At 44.8% G+C, this 27,504-nt stretch overlaps 1 protein-coding gene across 1 annotated transcript in view; it reads right to left on the bottom strand.

Moving 5' to 3' along the window:
- furinb (furin (paired basic amino acid cleaving enzyme) b) overlaps positions 1 to 27,504 on the bottom strand; it is a 94,043-nt gene extending 66,539 nt beyond the window's left edge. Inside the window, exons 1-2 of the mRNA XM_056598770.1 lie at positions 27,235 to 27,504; positions 21,039 to 21,360 (exon numbers count right to left, since the gene is read on the bottom strand). Coding sequence (XP_056454745.1) covers positions 21,039 to 21,360; positions 27,235 to 27,329 — 417 coding nt within the window. The 5' untranslated portion in view covers positions 27,330 to 27,504. The remainder of the gene's footprint in view (positions 1 to 21,038; positions 21,361 to 27,234) is intronic.

Here is a 27,504-nt window from a genome sequence, read left to right as displayed (position 1 = left end):
ATTAAATTATAAATACAATGCGACACACTCACCGTGACATAATGGTCAACTGACAGAAAATAAATACGTGTGAAATACGTGTTAGGTAAATTGTATTCGTGCCCTTGACCCCCGGAGACGACACAAGGCTTCCTCTGTGGTGAACTGTCTTTTAACCTAGCTCCGCGCAATAACTAGAATCCATGGGAAATCAATGGCCGGGTGCCCTAACAGAGCCTTCCTATTGATTTTTCATAGCCTCTAAGGAGTCTATCTATCATTGTTTCCGAGGAGCCTGGGCATGCGGGGCCCACCGAGAGAGAGTCGACCAAGCGTCAGACGTCTGTGACAGCGACGCTGAAAAGAAACGTCCCTGACATAATCTTTGTCCTTCACTTTGGCGTCACGTCGCGTTGCCGGCTGATGAAACGAGGCCGATGCAGAGGAGCTGTCAGCGGCCAGGCACACAGCAACACGGGAGTATAACTCAGCCACAGTGCTCCCAGTTAACAACTGACGGGGAGAAGCCAACAGCCAACGCGGCCGGCGAACGCGCAGATTAGTCTCAATCATGTCTACGCGAGCACGACGAGCCATAAAGAGACGCAGGGACAAAATGGGTTACCCAATGAGCTGAATCTATCTCTGGCTCTGTAATCATTCCAGTTGTTACTTTTAAATTAATGCGCTGTGATGTGAACGCGCTCGCCGCTGATACCCTCGACGTGAATCCCTTTTTGGCAGGCGAGAGTTCATCCTTTGCATATAAAACCGCACACAATGTATTGTTCTGAAGTTGAATGTGTATTTTTTTTATGCGACCTCGTGTGAAACCATGGCAACGGGAGACAGATAAACAGGAGTCAGGCAGACTGAGCGCTTGGTAGAGCTGATATTAAGATTAGCCCGTAGCTCACCTGAAATGTCCCGCTAGTTACAAAGGATAGAGAGCAAAGAAAGTAATAATAGCACCTTAATAGCATTACTAAATGTCACCCTTTGCCCGGCACCGATTCTTTGACTTGGTAAAGGGCTGATACTCTTGCACAACATGTTTTTTGAGCACTGAGGGGATTCAGGCAGCTAGTTAGGGCCGCCGAACCATGAAAGGAAAATATTGGTTGAGGACTGTTCTGTGTCGGAGTCCTTCTATCTCCCTCCTCTGTTTACCGACTCACTAGCCTGCATTGTCCGTGAAGGCAGAAATGTAATAAAGAAAATAGAAATGTAACATAGAGCCTTAATCTTATCTTTGGAATTCAATCTAACGTATACTCTTGAACCCTCTCCAAAGCCACTCTCTAGGGGTCACGGAAAACAAGAACCCTTTGCTCTCGACGGCCCCTATGTAAACCCTGGTCTCATGGATCGCTACGTCTTTGGGAATCTGTATTCTGGGCCTCTGCTCTCTGTTCCACATCACCGTGCCCTAAAGGTTCCCCTACAGTCCCAGAGCTGATGCTGGAAGTTAACGAGACAACCTCCCACTTCTGTAATCCACTGATCACACCGTCCTCTTCCTCCCCCTCAACCGCCTCTTCCTCTTGCTACTCCTCCAGCTCCTCTTCCTCATCTTCCTTCCCCTCCTCCTCCTCTTCCTCCTTCTCCTCCTAATCCCCCTCTTTCTTCTCCTTCTCATCCGCCTCCTCTTACTTCTACTCCTCCCTGTCCTCTTCCTCCTCCTCCTCCTCCTCCTCCTCCTCCTCCTTCAACAGCCCAAATTCAATCATCTCCCAGCTCCATCTGGGAGAGGTGAAATCTTCCCAGCATACATTAGAATCCTCCCTAAGGTTTCCATCGGCATGGAAAAGGGACCACAGTGTTTTCATCGTCAGTACATTTGACAACAGAAGTGTCAAGAGATTGGCTCTGTTTGAGCAAACCACAACACCTTCTCACAGTGGAGGATAGCCATATCGCTTACATGGCTTTGTACTGTCCTCATATAACCTGTCGTCATGCAACATTTATTAATACTGTCTTCATATTACATTTGTTAATATCGTCCTCATGTCACTCTCTCTGCGCTCTCATTCTCGCTCTTTCACTCTCACTCTCTTTCTCCAAACTGATCAAATCTTGGTGCAGTCTTTTGAGACTTAGGCATTGAAAAACTTTTGACTGGGAATGAACCTTAAACATTCGTATCGTAGTCGTTTACTTTTTCCTACAGTTTTCACATTTGCCCCACTTGCCCCTGATGAAATCTGACACCATATAACATTTATTAATAATATACCTCATGTAACATGTATTATTATTGCCCTCATATAACATGTGATAATAGTGTCTTCATATAACATTTATTAATAGTGTCTTCATATAAAATGTAATAATATTGTCCTCATATAACATGCATTCATATTGTCCTAACATAACATGTATTCATATTATTCCTCTTATAACATGTATTAATATAATTCCGGTGTATAATGTATCGGTATTGTGCTCACATAACATGTATAATAATTGTTCTTGTTTGGTGACTGCGAGCCAAGAACAGATGTGAAAAATGTTTTGATGAGGCAAGCTCATTTTCCTCTCAGCCTGGAGAGGAAAATGAGCAAACTCTGAGCATCTGACATGACACGCTGTCTCTCTCACACACGGGCGCGCGCACGCACGCACGCACGCACGCACGCACGCACGCACGCACGCACGCACGCACGCACGCACGCACACACACACACGCACACACGCACACGCACACACAAGCTCTCGATGAAAACATGTTTTCGGAGACACTGGAAGTCTGGCTTTCCCTGAGGGTGATCGGTACCGGGTCACACCGCCAGAGCACAGCGGGCTGGGGGCAAGAGCAGAAGGCATGGGGGGGGAGTGGGGCAATCTTCCACTGAGAGACGTGTGAACCATCCCGTTGCATGTTGTCAAATCAGAAACCCCAGAATCAGAGAAGACACAACCGTCCGTCCAGTGGGTCTGCTCTCTTCTCCCCACATGCCAACCTCCCTAGCTTGAACTAAGCCCAGTGGAAGAGAGGCTCTGTCTTCCACCACAGATGGGACGTAGGATTGGGATGAGATACAGAGAAGCCGACGCTGTCAGAGCTCGGGCACAGAGCACATCCATTGGCAGATAGCCGGCTGCATCAGACTTGAAATAGAGATCTCAAATCACCATGTCTGATGTGTCAATCCAGGCCAGCTTTGTTCTGCCGCGAAACCAGCCGTGACGTCCTTTTTACCGCAAAGGTCGTGACATTTACAACCTCTTTTTATCTCGACAAATCATCATTAATATTACAGCGGGTCCTTTACTGCAGCGGTGGCCGAATACGGCGTAGTGAACAAAGCAAACGCTATTAAAGATTAAAAAAAAAGGGAGTTTATCAAATGTGATGTTTCTAAGATGGTGATGACATGCACGTCATGGAAGTGGTGGAGCACATCTGCCTACAGAGTTAAGCGTCAGCGCTGAGAAACGGCATTAGCATGCACGGAATGAACACTGCTATGCCTGAGCAAAAAACATATCTCAAAAGTGTATACATAATTAAGATAGAAGCAGAAGCCATGATAACCAGCTTGATAAGGAAATAGCTCGCTCTGTATGCCACGCTATGCACCATAATAGAATCTCTCAACAAGACTTTCTTTTTTCTAGTATATCTTGATAACACGCCGCACAGGCTGCACTAATTAGGCCTAATTAGAAACTATTTCAACACCATGGAACCGTGTCCTTTTCCTTTAGTTTCTTCTTTCTTTCTTATCAGTCATCTTCCCAGTTTACGCCATGCAATGCACTTTCCCAGAAAACTTCCGAAATGCCTGTGGATTTATTTTAACATCAGTGAGATCTCCATGATTCAGCTTTGCTTTGACCATTACTCTCATTCGCTATCACAATATTATCCTGCCGCAGAACTGGAGGTGGCCATTATTTCTACAATATCAAGATAAAAACCTTGACCACGTAATACGGCTCACTATAATTGGCTTCATCGCATTCCATTTTATGATAGAAAAGCTCAATTAGTAAATAAAGACATTAAACACGTTGTTAAAACTTGGTCAGTGTGGAAACACTCCTTAACTTAGTCCAAACATTATTCGCAGGGAGAACATCATTTTTAAAACAGGATGTTATGGCGCAAACATTTGTTTATGCATTTGAGTATAAGAAAGGAAAATGAGAATGCAGTCATTCATTTTAAACTTGTTTGGGGGGTCATGTTTTTTTGAACAAAGTTATGGTTCATCCATCACAACAGCTGATCGATGTATTATTGGATATATTTGAGCCTGGGGTATGCTGTCCATCGCAGCGTGATTCCTTGGGGCTCCTAGCAGGATAAGTGACTGGGAGGGATGGGGGGGAAACCGGAGGCCTTTTAAAATGTCATATTAACATAACCTTGATTCATAGTCTAACGTTACCCCGCCTATATCCTCTTCAGCAGGGATAAAATACTGACCTTGGAATATTGATCACATCAGCGCCTGCAGGCATTCAAAAACATTTTGGTTAAAAATTCAAAGGGAAATGTGGACCTGGACTTCGTTTGAACGCGTGCATATTTTTTATTTCATTTTCAATTATTTGTGTATTTGGCCGTGATAGTACACATTAAAAAAGTATCATTGGAAATGTGCCAGAGTTAGCCAGAAAGACAAACACAGCCCGATATATTATTCACTGTTACTTTTTTATTATTATCATTCAAATAAGGGTAAGGTTTGGCATCATGGTCTGCTCTCAGTAGTTTATAAGCCTGTGGAGGCAGCAGCAGCAGAATCTCACTCTGTTCACACTCTAGACTGGGTGTGTGACAGGTAAACTCTAAACATTAAAGAAAATTGTATTTTCTGCATATAATCCGTAAAGAAAAGGATGGTGTTGCTGGTAATTATGCGAGGCTGAGACACGCTGGGCATGTCACAATGAAAAACTACTCATCAAATGCTAAATATATGCATGCTAATTATCTGGAATACAATGTATTTATTATGTACATAACAATGACGGTAATGCAGAGAGCTACCCCTTTTCTGAATAATATCAAATAATCTGAGAGAAGCTCTCTTATCTATTCTAATCTTTCACCGAAAATACTGTGCTACTTTCATAATCTCTACCCACTATTTATTTCCGTGACACATAATGACTGGTTAAAGCACATTCATCAAAATAGTTGCTCATATTGCACGGCTACTGTCAACAAAGAAAAAGGTGTTTTTCAGGCTACTCAAAAAACAGGTTGAAAGCTCGGAGGCCAGGTGAACATGGTTCAAGGTTGGTTGTGATGTGAGGTTGGATTTGAAGAGGAACTATATGTTCACAACCTTCTGACAAACGCACTGTATACTAGGAAGACATCGCTGCCTCTATAGACTCACACTCTGAGTGTCCTTTGATAGTTACCAGTGTGTGCTATGTTCCAGATCTAGATCAGTGGTTCCCAAGCGGTGGTACTCGCCCCCTAGGGGGTACATGAGCCGGTTCCACAGTGTGTTGATATATATATATATAGATATAGATATCTAGATATCTAGATACAGATATTTTAAATTGTTGTAGCTATACAATAAAAACATTATGACGCAAATTAGTAAAGATGATTGAAGTGGATTGTTGCCGATCCATAAAGTACTAAACCAGAATCCAATAAAATCCAATACAAAAGTAATAATGATGCTGAATAATGATGGTAGATATTACTTATAAGGAAACCTCATGATGGTTTGGTGTGGATGAGGATTTGGTCTGCCTGCACCCCACAAGCCTGATGGGGAAACATAAAAAACGTTGTAGGATCACTGATCTAGATGCATCTGTCCTTGTCACACATCCAAGACCATAAACGTTGATCTCCATCTCCATCTACTACGATGTTTTTGGAGGGGGGGGGGGGGGGTGGGGGAGGGAGATTTGCGTGGTAGTAACGGCTGTGCTCTCAAGTACCCAGATAATTCAGCAAACAAACAACAACATAGAAGCCTAGGAAGGGGAAAAACTGACGAGTGCAGCCTCTGGCATCAACAGCGGATCCACAAGGTAGGCCTCTTCAAGGAAGCTCTACTCTACACAGCACAGATCTGGCAGCAGTACAAATACTAGAGGATTCCACTTTTTCTTATCTACACACTCATCTCAGCTTCAAACAGCACAACACAACACAGCACCGTAAATAGGAGCCTAAAAACAAGAGTACGACGAAAACACAGTTGTATCGCTAAGGGCTTGCACTTGAAAATTTTGCATCTTTGCACCCCCATGTCATGGGGGTGCAAATGGATTTTCTACGATTCAGTATACTGTTGTCGGTTATTAACTCCCAAATAGAAGCGCTCCTGTGTTGATATTGTACAATTCATACATTATTAAAGGTATAGGCAGGATGTTGTTCCCCTGCTTATGAACGCTGATCAAGGCTCACTTGTCGAGAGTTCACCTAGACTCTGCATAGCCTCACCCCTCACCCCCCCAACTCTCATACGCACTTATTGTATGTTGCACGTCCTGGCACTTAATGTATGCCCTTATTATATGTTGTAAGTCCTGGCACTTAATGTACGCACTTATTGTATGTTGTACGTCCTTGCACTTAAAAATAGTCCTTAGCATCTCGTAGCTTCTCATCCTAGTCATCTTTGTTGTACACAGGGAATGGGTCAAGCTAACATTTGTTGTTGCTTGGCATTTGGTTCTATAAACATCCTTACTGTACCAACAGCGATATATTATTTCTCCTTCATCTGACAAATGTACTTAATGTAGAATGTAACATTGTATGTGATTCTAATGTATTTCAACGTACATTGACCTACCTGCTATAAGGAAGCTAGCCTCAGTTGAAGGGGAAATAGTAGAAGTGAAAGTGCATTTCATCGGAATGTAGGACTTCCAGTCGTGGTCGGTGAAGTGACGTGAACTACAGCGGAGCAAAAATGGTTGCCGGGAGACAGACAGAACACACAAATAATGGAGATCCATTTTATTGGGAGGGGCTCCTCTTGAAGAGCCAACAGGAGACAGGTCACTCAGTGAAAATACCTCCCGGAAATCTCAGAAGCAACTCGTTCTGCAGGACCGTCGACAAGCTCAGTTTACTGAAGTGTGATCAATAAAATAGAAGCATTAAAAATACACTCTTAGGGTCTGGACAGATTTCACATTTGGTCCCCTTAAATGTTCACCACAATGTAAACAGGTTCTGTTTTGTGTATCTTAAGTTAGGATGGGTCATATTTCAAATAGTATCATGCATTTACTGGTTTGACAATGGAATCTTCCTTTTTGCACTAATATCACACAAAATAATAAAGTGCAGTGTGTGGACAGTCTGCATTTATTGGATTTGATAGAGAAGACAGCCGTCTTCATTTATTTATACTTCCAAATAAAAATATACAGATAGAAAACCCCCCGTCATTACTTGGTGGGGTCAAACCTCACCTGAGCCCCTATAGGGGTGAAGGTGCGCTCCGCTGCTCCTCTGATGTATCATGCAGTCATCCTCCTACGACTCACAGCGCAATTACAGAGAGAGGAGGACAGAATCCCGATCTAGAGATACCCGCCTTAATAAAAGTACATTAGACATGAAGCAGGTAATGAAACTGACGAGCAGATCTGCTCTGAGATCGAACTAAATGAAAAATAAATGAATTGGGATAGGGGCAAGCCATAGCCGCATTTCATATCAAAATGGGGATTCGGAGAGACAAGTTTATTTGGTTTTTAATGAGCGCACACATCCAAGGCCTGCGCTTCGCAGCTGTCCTCTGTGCCTCTTGGCCGGAGAATAATTCTGGAGAGTTGGGAGAGTTGGGAGGAATCCTCTTCATGTCTGACCACCTACCAGTCTCTCTTTCAAGCCTTCAGCGAATTTACTATTATAATTATTAACCATCACTAGCAGTACTAGGAGTATTTTAACATCACTAGCAGCACTAGGCGTATTGAACCCATTACTAGGAGTATTGAACCCATCACTAGCAACACTAGGAGTATTGAACCCATCACTAGCAGCACTAGGAGCATTAAACTCATCACTAGCAGCACTAGGAGCATTAAACCCATCACTAGCAGCACTAGGAGTATTGAACCCATCACTAGCAGCACTAGGAGTATTGAACCCATCACTAGCAGCACTAGGAGTATTGAACCCATCACTAGCAGCACTAGGAGCATTAAACTCATCACTAGCAGCACTAGGAGTATTGAACCCATCACTAGCAGCACTAGGAGCATTAAACCCATCACTAGCAGCACTATGAGTATTGAACCCATCACTAGCAGCACTAGGAGTATTGAACCAATCACTAGCAGCACTAGGAGTATTGAACCCATCACTAGCAGCACTAGGAGTATTGAACCCATCACTAGCAGCACTAGGAGTATTGAACCCATCACTAGCAGCACTAGGAGTATTGAACCCATCACTAGCAGCACTAGGAGTATTGAACCCATCACTAGCAGCACTAGGAGCATTAAACCCATCACTAGCAGCACTAGGAGCATTAAACCCATCACTAGCAGCACTAGGAGTATTGAACCCATCACCAGGATCATTTAATCCGTCACTAGCAGTGGGCAGCCATAGTTCAGCGCCCGTGGACCAACTCCAAGTCTACTGCTAGTGCCTTGCTGAAGAGCAGAGGCAGGAGCATTAACCTACCATGTCTGTCTGATGTAGTTAGAGGTAACTGGAGCATGCGGAGGCCGACCCATGGTGACACGGGAGAACATACAAACTTGTGCGTTTGAGTTGCCTTAACAAAACTCATTTAATTCACTTAACGTATGCAGCGTTCACAACAGCCCTAGAACCTAAATTGCATCCAAAATGACAAACAGCCAACATGATCCCCCAATTTAATTGAAGACGGGTCGCACCTCCTCGTATATCTAGTGTAAAAACAGCCTTAGTCTCAGCACGCGGTACACTAGGAGGCATCACCATACCTGCAATGTAAATTACAGTTAACAATGTTTATTAGGGGGCGAACACGCTCCTCTCAGCCAAATGTGGAGCGGAAATAGGTGCTAAACATCACGGTTGCTGACTGGATCCTCAGAACACCTGCTGAGCGAGGCAGGGGGTCCAGCGCACACCACGTTTGGGTGCGGACCGAGAGCGTGTGCTGTGTTCAGCGGAGGCGGAGGCGGGAAATGGTAATGGTTAGCTGAGTATTCTTGGAGGGAGGCGATGGTGCTGCATGGGCTGATTAGAGGAGGAACATAACAGACATGGCTATATCCCAATCTGTGTAGGCACGGTCAACGAGATGCCCCAGCGCAAAATTAAACCCGCTCAATAAAGCTTTTATTTTTTGAGTGATTAACACATCTTTCTTTCTGCCCACATGAAAGCAGCCTACTGTTTCTGAAGGCAGTATGTTGTACAATACGGTGTTGAACATTGCTGAGGGCTGCACCAGACTGTAGTCACAGTCACACTGAAGTAGAAACTTATGGTTAACCGGCCACCGATTTTAAATGTTTTGCCTCTATATATGTACGTCAATTATGGCACCCGTTGCACTCCTGATGATCTCTGGAAGGAGGGATCCCCCACTCTGCGTTCCTGCTCAAGATTTCTTCCTTGCTAATTACAAATACAATTTAATTGAATCTAATAAATCCGGGTGGTCGTCACAGAGTCCGGGTGGCCTGTGAACTGTGCGAGGCACAACAGCACACAGGAGGCAGTTAGGAGTGAGAGTTTGCTCAGGGACACCTCCGTACTTAATACTCAACACAAGGAACCAAAGAACCAAAACCAACCTTGCCGACCCAACCTCAGCCAGAAGCCTTGAGAAATTTCTCGCCGATAACAATGACAAAAAATAATTTGAATGTTTTGTAACATTGTTGTTCACTGCTCGGCAAAAATACAGTTTAGAGCCGGATAAACAACGTGACAAATGATAGGATACCTATTTGCATGCTGTACACACTTACAGAGGAATAATTCATGGCCAGAGAGGAAGTGGGTTGTTTTCAGCCTACAAAGCATCCTTTGTTTGCCTTAAATTGTAGTTCCTTACAAAAACCCAAAGCAATTGCAAGTTTCAGGAGTGCTACTTTGTCAGTTTGCAAGCAGACAGCTTGCAAATCAATGCTGTTCAACACAGATGGCACATAGCATTGTCTCAACAACTGTACCGCGTAAAATTATAAACGCTATGAATACAGTACTTCGAGTGGCTATTCACTGGAGTATAAAAGTGAAGCTGGGAAACACGTGCTCTGGGAACCAACCATTCAGCCAACTGTAGCTGCAGCTGTGGGCTTCTTATCAAGGTTTTCCAGGCAGACTGAATTCCACTAATTGAAGCAGAGCTTCCTTTCGGGGGCCAGGATAAGCCATTAATGTGCAGATTGCACTGAATAGTCCTAAGGAGGAGCTTTTGGGAGCGGAGCAACCCCTAAAACAAAATAACTCACAGTACGCAGTGACTCCATATCTCAGGAACAGAGCGCAGACCAATGATTTATTTTTGAAGGTTTTATCCTTTTTATTGTACAGTAAGACAGGAAGGTATGGGAGAGAGAGGGGAAGACATGCAGCAAGGGACCACGGGCAGTTATCGAACCCCGGTCGCTGCGGTAAGGACTGGGCCTTAATAGTACACACTCTACCGGGTCAACCACCGACTGAACAATTTGTTTGTTTTATGGATCCATCTCCTGGACACCTGTTGTCAATTGCTGATGATTAGTACTTCTTCGTAGTAGCGCGGTGGGGGACGGACTTAAACGATGTAACACGCTGACTACGTGGGCTGCTGTGACAACAATGGTCGATGACTGGTGGTAAGCGGTACAATCGCAGCATTCAGCGCTCTGAGTGTATAGTCTCTGAAAACAGGAGAAAATGAAGCTCGCTGATTGCAATCGACTCAGTCTCTTTTAAACAATTGCCGTCGACACAATGCAACGCAAGAAGTGGAGAGTCGTCACCCAGTGAGGCAAATAATGAGACAATGCGAGGGCCAAAAACAAAGATGGAACAAAAGAGCTGAAATACGTTTCAGAACAGAAGCACTCAAATATATACATCTGCAAAATCACACATTCATGCATAAACAAACACACACACACACACATTATATTTTCCGAAAATGTGAAAATTGCCTAAGCATCCAAAAAAAAAACGTTGCGGTGGAAGCTCCGAGCTGAGATCATCAAATCATATTTCCCCAGCAAGGAGCCCAGCGGCCAACGGCTGGCCTTCACATGTGAAACAAAGCATTAACTCACATTCCCTCCCTCTGTTTAATCTTCGCTGAGGACCCTGGATCTAAAAGGTGTGAAATTGCACACTAAAGAGCACTCGACTGAAGTTAAAGAGATCAGAGGAACAAGGTTAAAAAACAAAAAAAAGGTATATTGCGGTGTGTGTGTGCATTTCTGCTGGATCAATAACTTAAGAGTGCATAGCGGCCTTCGGAGGCCTGCCACGCAGAGGCCAAACTTCGCTTTGAACAACAGAGAGTCGTCCAGCGGCTAAGGCTACGCAGAATGTTCACTGGTTAACCCGTTCTTATGTATAACGGTACTCTGAGCCCTGTACTAACGGAATGAGGCCTTAGGTACGCAAGACAACACCGCGCTGCTGCGGGGAGCTTCCAAACGTTGCCGATGGAAGTCTCAAGACAAAAGACTCAAGACTCACTGGTTCAGAGTCCACCTAGACTTTACATAGCCGCCCCCCAACCCTCTCCTACGCACTTATTGTATGTTGTACGTCCTGGATTTTAATAATAGTACTTAATAATAGCATCTTCTCCTAGCTATATTTGTTGTGTACAGGGAATGGGTTAACCTAGTGATTGTTAGTGCTTGGCAAATGTACTTATTGTATGTCGCTTTGGATAAAAGCGTCTGCACATGCCCTGAATGTAAATTTGCATTTAAATGTGTCCAAAGTGCCTAAAACCAGATGAAATCCAACACAACAGAATCCATATTTCAGTGCAGCAGGGGTCATTGGATGTCAACTGTCCAATCAAGCGGTCGAACGCGCAACGTCCACCGCACAAGGGGGGGTCCTGTCGGCGACGTCGGTTCTTCACGGGAGGGGTGGCTAGGGGGTACCGAGAGGAACTGGAACACAGCCCCCCGCTGCGGGCCGCAGGAAGCCAGCGTGCGACCGGGCCGAGACACAAGACCGGGGGGGGTTCTCTTTGAAGAGTGAGAAAAGTGTTGTGGCTAACACTTCAGCCGCTCCCCTGCTACATCCACACGGCGAGCCCCAGCGGAGTCAGCCTCACGCTGGGCTTTTCATCAGCCGGGCTTCCCGTCACCCGTTGAAGAAAGGCGGACGGAGGAGACGCCGGCGCCAGGAGAGCGATGAAACGCTGCGTTGCTTGAGGAGAATTCACCTTTCAGCGGGGCACCGACTGCGGGCGATGCCATCACAGCGGCGGCCCCAGCCACAGGAAGGTGAATGTCCTACAGCGGCGGGTCAAGTCAAAAGAGACGCGTTCAGAGTGATTGAGGTTTCTGGGGGCCGCCGTCTGAATGGGCCGTAAGCGCCGACCCGACAGACATCACAATGAGAAGCAGGTCGGCCAAGGAGAATGGGAGGAAATAAGGGGAGAGAGAGAGTAGAGGAAGAAATATAGCAAGAGAGGGAGAGGGTAAAGGGAGGGCAGAGAAGACAGCGAGAGAGGAGAGAGAAGAGAAGCGAGGAGAAAGAAAGAGAGAAGAGAGAGAGTGAAAGAGGGAGAGGGAAAGAGAGAGGGTGATGTAATAGGGAGACAGGGAGATTGAGAGAGAGAGAGAGAGAGAGAGAGAGAGAGAGCGCGAGAGGTGAACATGGAGTGGTGAATTAAAAAGAGGGAGGGAGGAAGAGAGAGAGTGTAAGATGAGGGTAGAGGGAGAGAGAGAGTAGAAGAGAGACTGAGAGAGAGGAGGAGAGAGAGGGAGAGAGAGGAGAGAGAGAGAGAGAGAGAGAGAGAGAGAGAGCCTGGCGGTCTCTGACAGAAGTAGCTGTGACCTTCCCTTCTTGCCGCCTTGACATAATTGGACAAAATCCAGCCAATCCATCTGCGTGGGGAAGGGTGACATGTTGGTTTCATGCGTTTAGGCTATTCCTGGACCAGCTAGATGTTGACATGGAACAGAATGGAAAGCTAAACCTCTTTTTATTTGTTTCTCGTGTTTGCAGAGATAGCTTTAACACGGAGGAGGTTGGGAACGGAGGAGAGGACAGGCAGCAGGCAGCTGTGTTCCGCCGTGGGGGACAGATAATGTGGTGGAGGTGCCACGGAGAGACGGAACAGCAGGATACCAAACACGCTTCTGCCCACCATAAGCAAAGGCTAATGCACGTGTGCACACACACACACGCAGACACACATACACACACACAGACGTACACACACACATGTACATACACGCATGTACACACACACACACACACACACACACACACACACACACACACACACACACACACACACACACACACACACACACACACACACACACACACACACACACACACAAGCAGACACACACACACACACATACACACAAACACATACACACAAACATACACACACACATGTACAAACACTGATACAAAAGCTCACACACAAAACTAGCGAAAGACAAATAAAGAGTGAAAACAGAAAATAACATTTTTATCCAGGCAGAATATTTTTTTTCATCCTGATGGGCTTAACAAAGCTCCAAGCGCCATGCAAAATATAAATAAATATGGATGTGGTGTAGAGGCGACAGCAAAGCAGAACACAACCTTTCCTCCAGCTAGCAGACTTCTTATTCTCGTGTCGAAAGACCATTCCACACTCTTAAGGCGTGTTTCATACGGTCTATGGTTGTGATGAATACGAATGCCAATGTGAATACTTAGCAGTAGTAATGTCGCAAACCCACACACACAAACGCACGCACGCCTGCACGCACACACACACACAACCAGACACAAACACACAACCAGACACACGCACATGGATACTCACACATACGCATACACAAACACACACACACACAGACACTCACGCACACACACACTCACACACACAAGCACACACACATACACAACCAGACACACACGGACACTCACACATACACACAAAGACACACGCACGCACGCACACACACACACACACACACACACACACACACACACACACACACACACACACACACACACACACACACACACACACACACACACACACACACACACACACACACACATATAACTCATGATAATAATCATGATAATAATCATGAGTACACCGGTAACAAGATGATCCTTTAAATCTGTTGATTATGAAAGAAAATCCCATTTTCTTGTTGATCAGCAGATACAGAACAGTATCTTGCTGAAAGGGGGAGTAGCCACACTCTGCAATTTCTACCACTCAAGAGTACTTCTTCAAAGGTGTTTAGGGGAAAGAAAAAAACATGGTCTGCATCTTCAACTTATCGACGCTTTCCGCAAACATTTTGCCAAAAAGTTAGAACCTTTACGTCACTTTCCCGAAATCAGATCAAACGCAGATCCCCGGACCGCGGTGACGCCGCAAAGCAGAGTATCTGTTACCGACCGCGAGGCGTAAGAAGCAGTACTCTTTCATATTTGAGCATAGCGAGCATTGACTGTTCTGCTTTAACCCATCCGGTCACACAGCATCAGTCGGTGCCGTTATTCATGGCACCGGAGGGGGTCTGCACATACCAGCACCCAACACCAACTTCTATATCCCATCAGAATCGAGCGAACAAAACAAGAACAGTGCAGCCTTCTCATGGAAAGAACTAAAAAGTGAAATTTGAATACATTTCGGTTTGGGGTCTATAATGTATGGAAGAGTAATGTACGATAATCTAATGGAAATTAGTGAAGAGCACAGAAGACACATTATTGATCCTTTTTTTGAGTTCTGAGTTTAAAGGAAGAGTTAAAGGAACCAAGGTCAGTGAGTGTAATTTATCGACATACAGGATGGGAACCAAACGCAACCTAAGGTAAGATGCTGAGGAGTATTATGGTTAAATGCAATAAAGTCAACATTCTGACTATATTCTCAGAATTTTGACTTTAATCTCAGAATTTGTTTCTAAACTCAGAACTCAAAATAAATTCACAGATGGCCCTAAGCCTTTTTCGTTCTAATCTAATGGTTGGCTTTTGATCTTCTTTTGATAGTAAAAAATGACTTTCAGCATTAATCCGTAGGGATAATTTGAAAACACAAATTGGCTCACTTTGAGTACCAGGGTAATAGTACCCCACTTTAGCATTATCTTCCCTTTCCCGTGGAAGATTCTCCATCCTCCACCCCCACTTTGTCCCTTGTCACTAGGCAAAATAGCAGCACACAATACCAGAATGGGTGCCATTGTAAGAGCTTTGTGAGTGTACTGCATGGGCCTTTTTTCAAAACGAATAATGTCTTATCAGTCATGAGATAGCACAACACCTGACTCATCTACCCCCAAGATGAACCCATTAAGCACGAGAACTCTGTATTGTTACTGGCAGTACCTTCCCTTATTGGCAGTGAAACTTTCTATTTCCTACTGTGCTTCTTTTCCGGTATGCAGATAATTGATATGCCAGGCATTTGCAGTGAAAGGTGTAAACTTACAGGAAAAGGTCACTCTGACTTTTACCTTGATATCACATTTAGAATGGACTTCATTTTTTTTTTGGATAGCGCTTTCTAACCATTGGCTACTCAAAGCACTTTAGAATATCGCCTGAAATTCACCCATTCATACAGTTTCACACACCGACGGCGGTGTCCATCATGCAAGGCCACAGCCAGCTCGTCGGGAGCAGTTAGGGTGAGGTGTCTTGCCCAGGGACACCTCGACACTCAGCTAGGAGGAGCCGGGGATCGGACTAGAAACCTTCCGGTTACCAGCCAACCCGCTCTACCTCCTGAGCCACATGCCTCCAGTCCTGGTAACATGACAACTGTGTGGCTTAACATTGGATTGGATGCTTATTGATATCTCTTCCTTCCATTTGTGATCGATGGGACTCCAACTGTGATTGATCGTTCAATCAAACCAACCAATCAATCAGTATTCATCATCATGGATGCAAGTATACTCATTGCAAGAACTGTTTGACATTTAATCAAATACACTTGTGATGTAAATTAATGTAATCTATTACCCCATTTGACCACACGATATTGTAGACAACATTGTTCCCTCATTGGGCCAAACATTTATAGTGCTAACTTAATGCTACTTTCTACACATATAGTGGTAGAGACAGAAACATATGTAAGTTATCTGAGATAAATCATTAACAATTACATTTAGGGCATTCAGATGCTTTTACGCCACATTTTTTTTTAAGAACATCTCTCAGGAGAAAGAGAAACAACCATATATCGCTGTCAGTACAGTCAGGAAGTTCATAAAACTAATTGCCAAGCACATACAATTGTTAGGTTACCCATTCCCTGTATAAACAAAGATAGCTCAAATAAGATAAGCTAAGTACTATTTTTAAATACAAGGACGTACAACATACAATAAGTACAATAAGTGTCAGGACGTACAACATACAATAAGTGCGTAAATCAGCGCCTCTAGCTTCTCAACCATTCTGCCCACACCAACATAGACTGAATGTACCTTGATCTGGCGAATGCTTCATGAACCACCTGCAGAGTGCAGGTCCAAATACCTTCTATCTCTGAATAAACGGGTAAAACCTTTACCACTGTTTGAGTCACACCTAACCCGGTTATCAAGATTACAATTCACCATGGCCGCCTACACCTCAGTGTTTGACAACGAGCAGGCCCTACTGTTGGAGAAACAGGACACTTAAAAGAGATTACACCACGATGCTAGTTGTGTTATTGGTTTTCTCACTGTGACAAACAGAATGGGAAGGGAGAATATGTTTGCTGGCATACACTCAAATCCACACACACACACACACACACACACACACACACACACACGCACACACACACACACACACGCACGCACGCACGCACGCACGCACGCACGCACGCACGCACGCACGCACGCACGCACGCACGCACGCACACGCACACACTGGGGAGTAGGAGAGAAGGTGTTAAATTACATGTTGGTGGAATGGATGCAATGGAGAATAATAAATAATCAGAGGCTGTTTTCTGTAGCAAGATTGGTTAGCTGATGCATCTCCCCTGGGTGATTGCTTAAAATATGGTAGATTGCTTTTGGGTTTCTCAGCAAAACCTTGAGGTCCTTACCACATAATGATTTTGTGTCAGCAATAATAGAGGCAATTAGGTATTAAAGGTTGCTGTACTATGCTGGCCACACCTTTGTAAAGAGCACAAATACACGCAGACCAAGAGAGGTCCAACTTTCTGGTTCAACACTTGAAATGACCCTCCCGGTCGATCAGGTCCCTCCAAACAAACTCATTATTGGTCTCGCCTTTGGTGGAGACAAAGTCCTGCGACTGTGCGTTGAATAGAAGATTGATGAAACGCTGGAGGCGTTGTTATCGCAGCCAACTTCAGCTAGCTCATTTTGGCAACGGTTGGACTGTCGAAAACATGAAAAACACATATGGCTTCACACAAGGCTATGAATAATATCAGCAACGCATAGCGAAGCCGGAATTAACCGGCCGCAAACATTATCTTCCTGCAAATCCTTTGGTTGATTTCAGGGAGGCGAGAAGGTCGGCGAGGGAGGGAGTGGATGAAAAGGCATCATCAGGATTCTTCCAGAAGGCTGTGTGGTTCTGGAGGAGGCAGTGGGTTTAACATGCAGATAAAGCCGCCACTCCGAGGAGCCCAGGCAGGGGGAAGGCCGGGGGGTTACGGGACCCGGGGTCAACATTATGGAAAAGCTCCGCCTCGGAGGCATGCTGATGCTCGAGATGCAGACGCTTCGTGCATTTAGCAGCAAGCCGCAGCCTTCGCTGTTCACTCCGCATTATCGCCGGCTTAATGCCGCCTTCTATCTCAGCAGTTCAGCAGTCAGCATATTGTTTTTCCTGGTAAATAAATGTGGTATTTTGAAGATACGCAAATTCATCTACTGTACAACAGATGTTGACGGTTGAGAAAAAACTCCACCGCTGAACCGCAGCTAATTAACAGTTTACCGAGGAAAGGTCCCAAGCGTGTATTTATTTCGTCCTATTTCTTATTTTATTATGTATTATTATTAATTCTTATTATTGTCCTGTGCTATTGCGGGTGCGCCACATTTCCAGTCCAGGATTTAATAAAGTTGATCTCATCTTATCTTGTGGTGCTGACAGCGAGGTTGACTATGAAGCATTTCTGTTCCAAGAATCTTGAAAGCAGTAATGACACGGGTCGTCCAGATATAGTCGGTTGCTCATGCAAAGAGGAGCCTCGTTTGACTTTCACATTAGTGGGAGAAACAACAGTCATTTCCATTCAGACTTTATACGAGTATTGATTGTGTGCTTGAACCGAGAATTGCTTGGCTTCCCCAAAGGAGAAAAGAATGTAAATATGTAAATATAATACAGTTAGCCTTGAAAGAATATGCTTTCGATCTCTGAACTTTGTGTGTCTCGCATGCATTACTTTGTGAGACTAAATAAAAGAAAATGGCTTTAAATATTTTAAAACAAGCATCATTATGTATGTTGGTGTAACACGTTTGCGTGCACATATCAGGCACACATTGCGTTTTAACAACACTGGGTCAACAAACAATTCGTCCAAGGATAGCTGCAGCTGGGACTTTTTCCCGCCCTATGTTTGCATAGTAAAGCATTCAGCTTGTCAAACTGAGTGCTTTGTTTTATCATTAGAATTGTAAACTGAGTCATTGGTATTCATGGATGCTATAATTGTTATGCCATTAAGGTCATCTAGATGTCAAGGCCATTACTAGAATTCAAGTACATTGAAGGAAGCATCCCCTCCTTGGGGATTTTTCAGTGACAATGACTACGATGACCGCTTTGGGCCCAGAATGCTTTAAGACAATTAATGTGTCTTTCTTAATGTCCAGACTCTGGAGAAAGTTGCAAAGAACACTGAGACAAAGGGACAGGCTTGATAAGGAAAGAGAAAGGACCAGGGCTATGTCACTCCATCAGTGGATTCATTAAGTTCCTTTGTTCAAAGAAGGAAACAAAGCACACCAGATCAATTGTTTTTTTTTATTTTCTTTGCTGTAATCGGCTGCTGGGGTTTAAGGAAAGTCAATCTCTCAAATGAGATTCTAGATCTGTGAAAGAAAATAAGTTGTCATTTTGCCAATAAAATAATTTTAAAATATTTTTCCAATAATTACAAATTCTTATTCAGTGAGAGCAATCCTACAGACATTTTTGATTGCCCAGTTATATCTTGTCTGTGATCCTGTCCTTCATTAAATTAATCTAATTATGAAGGAAGGAACCCATTTATAGAGCAATTCTGATGCCCAAATTAAATAAACTTAAATTGAACAAACTTTAATTTGGTAATCAAAATCAAAACAACGGCAAAAAAATAAGGATATTCTCAAAGTAGCAGTATTGTAACAATACAATCACCAATCATCTCTCTTCAATACCATTGTCCAGGAGACTCCTGCACACTGCAGTAGTTCAGATGCTTTTGTACTGGAAGCACAAAGACTCCTTCCATGACTCACTGTGTGTATCCTTAAATCCTTACATCACAAACACACTGTTCCCAAGTCGCTGTGTTGTTGTCACTTCAGTACACTATCAACTTGACATGTATCATACCCATCAACAGAATACAACTGGATGGAACCCGACATTACTTTATTGTCCAGCCAGCGCCCGAAATGTGGTCTTGGCCTCACAGACAAATCAAAAAGTCTCTCAAGAGAAATGGCTTGCATGGTACAAAATAAGCTACAGCCACACATCCGTACTACACAAATACAAAGAAGAGCTTGGATTGAAGCAGTTAATCAGTTGTTGTTCAAGAGAGCGATTACATTTTGTACAAAGAACCTTTCGTATATATTGCATTTGACCCGTTTTTTAACTATGGAGAGTTTCCTGAACTATGGCCTTGATTCTCATACTGTAGAGTCCATACACTATGGACAGGAGATGTCCTGAACTATGGCTTTAGTTCTACTGTAGAGTTGTGGTTATCTACACTATGGAGAGGAGTTGTCCTGAACTATTGTTATAGCATTCTTTGAAAGTTATAATTACATACACTATAGAGAGGAGGTGTCCAAATGTACTTATTGTGAGTTGCTTTGGATAAAAGTCTGCTAAATGCGCTAAATGTAAAGTAAATGTTTGCTGACCTATGGCCCAAGCATCTCTGTGTACGGCAGTTTTGAATAGAGCGCTCCCTACTGCCTTGGCTCCCCGCCCACCGATTTACTGCCGATTCCCACAGTGTAGTGTAGTCATAAACCTTAAACATCTGCATTGACATGTACTGCATTGCCAAAATTTTTCGAGAGGCAATACTAGTTTTATTGTAAAAAACGCACACTTCAAAGACAAACAAGTACACTTTAAATGTTAAATACTTGAGCGTACGACCAACACTTCAATTGAAAAGCTGAGATATCTGTACATTGCCGTTTGCTTGTTTTACCGAAATCCAGAGGAGATTCAGGTTCCAACCACTCGTTTCCATCGGGGTAAGAACGCCGAAAAGGCAATTTACAGATATCTCAGCGTATCCCTTGGAGATAAGATAAGGCAGTCCTTCATGCATCCCAGAAGGGTTATCCAGATGTCACTGTAGCAAGTCCAGGACCAGAACAGAAACGAGTAGTAGAACCAAAAAAAGAAACACACAAACAAACTAGAACAATCTCAACAGTTTAGGTGGGAATCACGGGGATCCTAACCATACGATACGACACACGACACCATACCGATACCATCACCATACAGTGACAAATCCTTCAAGAGCAATAAAGTTGCGGCGCTGGGTGCAGGGAAATCGGTAGAAGTATCCATATTTGCCGCCAGTGTGTCAATTCTCGTATCGCACAAAGAAGGGCGACGATCTATCACCGTATCTATATTTTGTCCCACCACCACCCAATAGCCACACACGCTCAAGACCAAAGCAACCCAACACAACAGGCGGTGGACCTACGTTTCCGTGGTTGACGAAGCCGTGTTTCCTGGCGATGCGGTCGGCCTCGCCGGCCCCCCCGATGACACGGACAGCCCAGGTGTTGGTGTAGACCTCAGCCGCCGCCACCGCCGCCGCCGCCGCGCCCCACCGGGAAGCCACTGCCACCCCCAGGAAGGCGAGCAGCGCCCATGACCGCCGCAGGCCCGTCTCGGCGCCCATGGCGGGGAGGGACGGTGTGTCTGTGCGTCCGTCCGTCCTGCTCCTGTCCGTCGGGCGCTCACTTCCTGCGAGGGCCGGTGGAGACGCGCTCGGCCTCACAGCAGCAAAGTGGAACAGCGACCTAGAAACGCAGAGAATAAAAAAGAGGGCAGAAACAGCTTTTAGTGTTGACACAAGATGAGGACCCTTCTACGGTATGGTGCTCTTCCCCCAGGCTCGGTTAGAACGATATTCAGACTGGGGAACGGGTGTAAGGAGTGTGTGTATGAGAGTGTGTGGGTTTATCCAAATAAAAGGAGCACGGGGTGTTTTTGGACTGTCACGGATGCGTTCGTAAATCACTCTGTTTGGAACCCATCTGTCTGAAGACATTGCGGGGAAAGTAGGACCCGTTCAACCTATACACAGTGGGAACGGCCCACAGTGTCATTCTCAGCGGCTCTGCCCCCCTATGGTAATCCAAAACAAGGGATATGGGAGTGGGTGGGGATTTGAGCGCAATGGCAAGAGAGCACAGTGTCACTTTGCCTTTGGAAGCCAGACCTCCTCTGAGCTTATTAGGGACCGAATGCATAACATATAGAGAGAGAGAGAGAGAGAGAGAGAGAGAGAGAGAGAGAGAGAGAGAGAGAGAGAGAGAGAGAGAGAGAGAGAGAGAGAGAGAGAGAGAGAGAGAGAGAGAGAGAGAGAGAGAGAGAGAGAGAGAGAGGAGAGAGAGAGAGAGAGAGAGAGAGAGAGAGAGAGAGAGTGAGAGTGAGAGAGAGAGAGAGGAGAGAGAGAGAGAGAGAGAGAGAGAGTGTGAGAGAGGAGAGGAGAGAGAGAGTGAGGAGAGAGAGGAGAGAGAGTGAGAGAGGGGTGGAGGGGGAGAGGGAGAAGAGAGAGAGAGAGAGGAGAGAGTGAGAGGAGAGGAGGAGAGGAGAGAGAGAGAGAGAGGAGAGAGGAGTGAAGTGAGTGAGTGAGTGAGTGATGAGTGAGTGAGTGAGTGAGTGAGTGAGTGAGTGAGTGAGTGAGTGAGTGAGTGAGTGAGTGAGTGAGTGAGTGAGTGAGTGAGTGAGAGAGAGAGAGAGAGAGAGAGATGCAAGAGAGTGAGAGGCATAGAGAAAGGAAGAGAGGGAGAGAGAGACAGAGACAGAGAGAGAGGAAGAGAGGGAGAGAGGCAAGAGAGGCAAAATAGTCAGAGCAGGAAAAGCAAGGAAGAGGTGCGGAGGGTGGTAGGGAGGGGAGCAGTGGAGAAAGATGAAACAAGGTAAGGAAGGGTCCAGGGATTGTATGGGCGAGAGACAGGTGAGGAGAGAACAATGCACATTCTTCTTCAGTATCACAAACAACCTTGCTTGGCTCCTTGCCCTTTTAAAAAATACATCAAAGTCCAAACGTGGCATCATACTTCAGGCTTTTAGAGACACGAGTACACCTCACACTTTCTTAACCAATTGGAAACAATGTCTAAGAAGGATGTGTAAAGAGTGCTTGAGGTAAGAGGCTCGTCTTCTTCAGTCAGCTCCGAGTTTATTGATGACTAACCATGAATAATTATGGCCCCATGTCACCGGGACACAGAATACAGATTCTGTTTGGTCCACAACGCAGTGTGAGTGACCTCAGGAATCACCTGCCAGGCATCAAAATGAAGCCAAGGGAGTTCAGAAATCATAAAGGGGCCTACACACTGCCCAGACTCAAACCAACGGTCAACTGCCTTTATCCGACCATTCCGTTGCCTCTCGTCTGACTACTGCCAACTACACAGTAGTGTGTGCGTTCTGCGCCTGCGCGAGAAGTATTAAGTCTCCTTAACATCGGCTGGCGCTAGTCTTGTGGCGCTAGTCTGCCCCTCCCACACATTGCGCTGATTCGCTGGTTGTATGCTAGCAGCACACAACCAATCAGAGTATCCCATTGCTCAAATCCTCAGACGCCAACGCTCTCAGACTTTGCATGTTGAATTGGACAAGACAGCGTCTCTGCGGTTCCAAAAGCTTCCAACACAGCTGATCACACCCAACAGATTTGTTCCCGAACTCCCGTCTCCAAAAACGTTTCAGATGGCCAACGGTTGGGCCAATCTGCTCCACTCTTTAGACCCATTGGGCCCTATTTTAACGGTCTGAAACGCAAGTGAGAAGCGCCAAGCGCAAGTTTCTTTCTGGGCGGTTCTATGGCAATTTCGCTATTGTACAGGCGCAAAAATTACTCTTTCGCACGGCGCAAATCTAAAAAGGGTTGGTCTGAAGTAGCCTAATTACCCATAGGTGTGGTTTGGGCGTAACATGCAATAAACCAATGAGAGTGCCAGCTCCCATCCCCTTTAACAGCCATGAGCGCATTTGAATCTGACGAGTTGATATTTTGACAGCGCGTCTGGAGTCTCCGATGAGACAGATGCACATGAATTTCAAACTTCAAATGGCTCAGTTTATGGCCAAATATATATGGACAAATTCACACATGGAATAAGGTTTTCTTCCACAACTTCAGAAATACTGAGTCCTCAAATAAATTTCGGCAAAGAAAACTTCACACACATATGATATGCCGTAACTGTGGTTCTATTTAATGATGTACGCAATACGCATAAACATTGTTTCTTATCAGTATTGTATGCATTATCGTTATCGACTTGTGTTCCTATTATGCATGTGTCCCCCCGTTAATATGCATTGCCATGAACTGTATTATGCGTTACGTGTTTAGTTTGCGTGTGTTTAAACAGATGGACGCACACACACGGCCCGCATTCGTTAATTATTTTGCACATACACTTCATTCATTCTTTTGAACACTCACGGTAAAACAATGTTTTCTCAAGATCAAATACTCGTCAATCCTAAAGGTTATGGGCATGTACACGATGTCTGTGTCAAGAAAATATGTGTTTGCTGTAAGGTGTTTGCAGATGATTTAAAAGTATAATTTATTACCGCTGTATCAGCTGTTCTTTCCCAAATAATTTAATAAGAATGTGTGGCTAGGTAGATGAGAGAAGCAAAGTGTATGCGCGAGGTGCACGAGCAACATTATGCATGCGCCCTTAAAATAGCATCTGAACAACGCGCCACTGACTTTAAACCAGGTATTTCCTTGTATGTGGCTCAAGTGGTTTCTGAAACTGCAAAAGATCATTCCCTAATTTACAGACGCGTGGCGCAGGAGGGAAAAGAACGCTCTGCGCCAGTTGCAAACTAGCAACGACACATGCGCCAGTGATTAAGTCAATTGCGCCGGATGCAAGATAGGGCCCATTATGTGGACCCCGTTCTCTGAAGCTGAAAGGTGAACCACATCGATGACTCATGAGTCATGAGGAATCCGGACAATTTTTTTCTATTCACAGTTGATATGTTGATCCTGTATCAATACACTGCAAACAATATCAGAATAATTCCACCCGTTTAAACTCCTTTCATTTCCCCAATCAAAGTTTGTAAGAAAATCAGTAAGGTTTCAAACAGCCCGAGCTTGCACCAGTGAGTTTGTGCTATGCATGCTTCGAGCCAGGAAGCAGAATGAAATGACATATGGGGTGAAAAATAACAAACCTATACTTAATGAACCTATACTTAACGACACGATTACATTTCTAACACGACCTTGAGGTGGAGAAATGAAAGCGAAGGAAAAGTCTGACAGCGTGGAGAGGAGATTGCATCACTGCTCCTTCAGTACGTTTACGTTTGTCAGGCCTGAGCAAAGCACCTGAAACATATACATTTTCTTTCTAAAGGAATGTATTGAATCCTGTCGTGTCGGTATTGCATCTTACTCAAAGAAAAGTAATCATTTCATTATGGCTTCAGTATTATAATTAATTCAATTTGATTCAGTTTGCTAACATATTTGCTGGTAATAGCCTAGGGTATTTGCTGCTAAAAAAGGCCAGTGCTGATCAGTTGTGCGTTTGAAGTAAGACCTTTTCAAAACGTCCACCTCCATACAAACAGGGGGCGGTACGATAACAGTCTGCAAACGGAGATGGGCATGCACACTTTCTGCAAGTGAGATTGCAATATGTATGAAAGAGCAGCAACATTGACTGTGTTTTTATTGGGGAAATAAAACACCTTGGGAGCAATGATAAAAGACTCTTCCCCTGGTTGAGATCCATAGCTGAGAGAGAACGAGGTGCTGGCTCCCGCTTCCAGTGATACATTTTGATTCAAAGCAAGGGATGGAAAACAACAGCAGCCCGCATTTTGGTTTTAGACTCCAAAACATCATTAACGGCCTTACGGTGTGGATAGGGCCGTCGAGTGGTTAGGGGTGTTTTACTCCTTGCCGAAAGTTTCAGGGTCAGGGTTCGAATCCCAACCCCCCCAGCCTACCAGTGGGCACCCTTGAACAAGAGGCCCTGAGCCACACCTGCTCCCTTAACGACTCATCTCTGAGTTCACTGTGCATGCACTGTCTGGGTCCCTGGCCAGAATCTCAGGGTTCAAATCCCAACACCCCAAGTCTACCTGAAGACAACCTTCAGCAAGAGGCCCTAAGCCCTAAGAACTCTTTGAGTTCACTGTGAGTGCAGGGTCTGGGTCGCTGGCAAGAACCAGTAGGACTGAGAAGCTGAGCACCATGGGCTGCTGTTGCTGAACCGGACCGTGTTCAGCGTGGACTAGCTGGGGCCTGTACAGAACCAGCCGGCTCCCTGGGAGATGGTGGAGAACCAGGAGTTCTTGTTTAATGCTTCAAGCAATGTAGCAAGAGAGAGGGGTGCGGTTGGCCTTAACTCGCCTAGAGCCACAGACCCAGGTCGATTAAAACAAAAGGAATAAAAGAAGAGGATGGAGAACGAGATGGTCTGCTAAATAAAGGATTTTTTTGACATTGACGTTCCATACTGAAGGAATCGGTCCTCCTGTTTCAGTGCATACAGGCACTGAAACTTTAAGAAAATATCCTGATTTAACCTCATTTGCTCCCAATCCATGCATTGCTTTACTGCAAAGCAAAACTTGTGAGTTTGTAATGCTAGGTTTAAACCGCCAGAACTAGCAAAATACACAGAGAGACATAGCATAACACAATAGAAGGTCTGATGATCAATTAACAGACGCATACCATGGATTTAGAACTGTGAATGTAAAATAAAAGGCAATTGGAAGAGACTTGCTGGTAAAATGCCTATAAACAAGTGATTCCCCACTGAAGAAACGCTTTGTCACAATAATTGCAGAAATTGATTTAGTTTTTCTCATGCTGAGATATCGATAGCATTTGCTTTAGTTGTTATTGATGGACTGCAATCCCAAATCTGTAATTCTACTGAAATGTTGCTCCTAAACAAAAACATTATGTCCGCTCTGGAATTAAAACGCTCAGACACAGGACAATTTCCAGCAAAGTATGGAATAGCTGGATTAAATCAAGCAATAAGCACAATAAGAGATGCAATACCCAAGAACCGATAATGAAGAAAACTGAAAAACGGAGAAAAAACAGATACACGAATACAGTAAACCCAAAAGAAGTCATCCAACCAAAATACTGTTATTAGCAAAAATCGAAGTCCTTACCAATGCTTCTCCTAAGTTGTGACACAGGCAGTAGAGGGAGGCTGAGCAGTAGGCTATTGATTATGCCTGTGTAACATACTTCGACCCCCCAAATTAAGCAAACGGGGTTCTCACAACAACAACAGTCAGATCTGGTGTAGTTCTGTAGTGAGACTGCGCCTCCGGGTTCCCGAATACTATGATCGCCTAATACTATGATCGTCTCCACCCACTTTGGCTCTCGCTGTCGTCCAGAAAACACCCCCATCCCACCATCCATCCCTCAATCCATCCATCCATGCCCCCTCGGAGACCAAAACTCGCAGCTGAAGCAAAAGTGAGACAATACCGTCATCAGATGCGAGGGACCTCCAGCACCAGGATCAGCAACATCAGCTCCTCCACCACACGCCTCATCCTCTTCTATTGTGGCGGGGAAGGCATCGGAACTTTACCCAGACCTGCCTCCTCTCTACTTGTCCTGGAGATGTGGGCTGTGCGCTCACCTCAGCATCTTCTCCCCGGCAGCGACGCTCAACTCTTCTGCTCTACCACCGTGGACGGCACCAGCACGCGGAAGGGGTTCACTTTTAGAACCCATTGCATTGCTCCATTGTATCGATGGGTTCAGTAATAATAAAGGCAATGAGTTTTTTTGTTGTAGTACAAAACAGCGCTGCTGCCGTGCAGGTGTTAAAACCGAAATGAAAAAACACAAGTGAGTATTGCGACTATTCAATCCCAATCAGAGGAAAAATGTCAATGAAGTGAAGGGC

Source organism: Gadus chalcogrammus, chromosome 9 (assembly GCF_026213295.1).
Source record: "Gadus chalcogrammus isolate NIFS_2021 chromosome 9, NIFS_Gcha_1.0, whole genome shotgun sequence".
Taxonomy (NCBI): domain Eukaryota; kingdom Metazoa; phylum Chordata; class Actinopteri; order Gadiformes; family Gadidae; genus Gadus; species Gadus chalcogrammus.
This window is presented reverse-complemented; position numbering and strand designations above follow the sequence as displayed.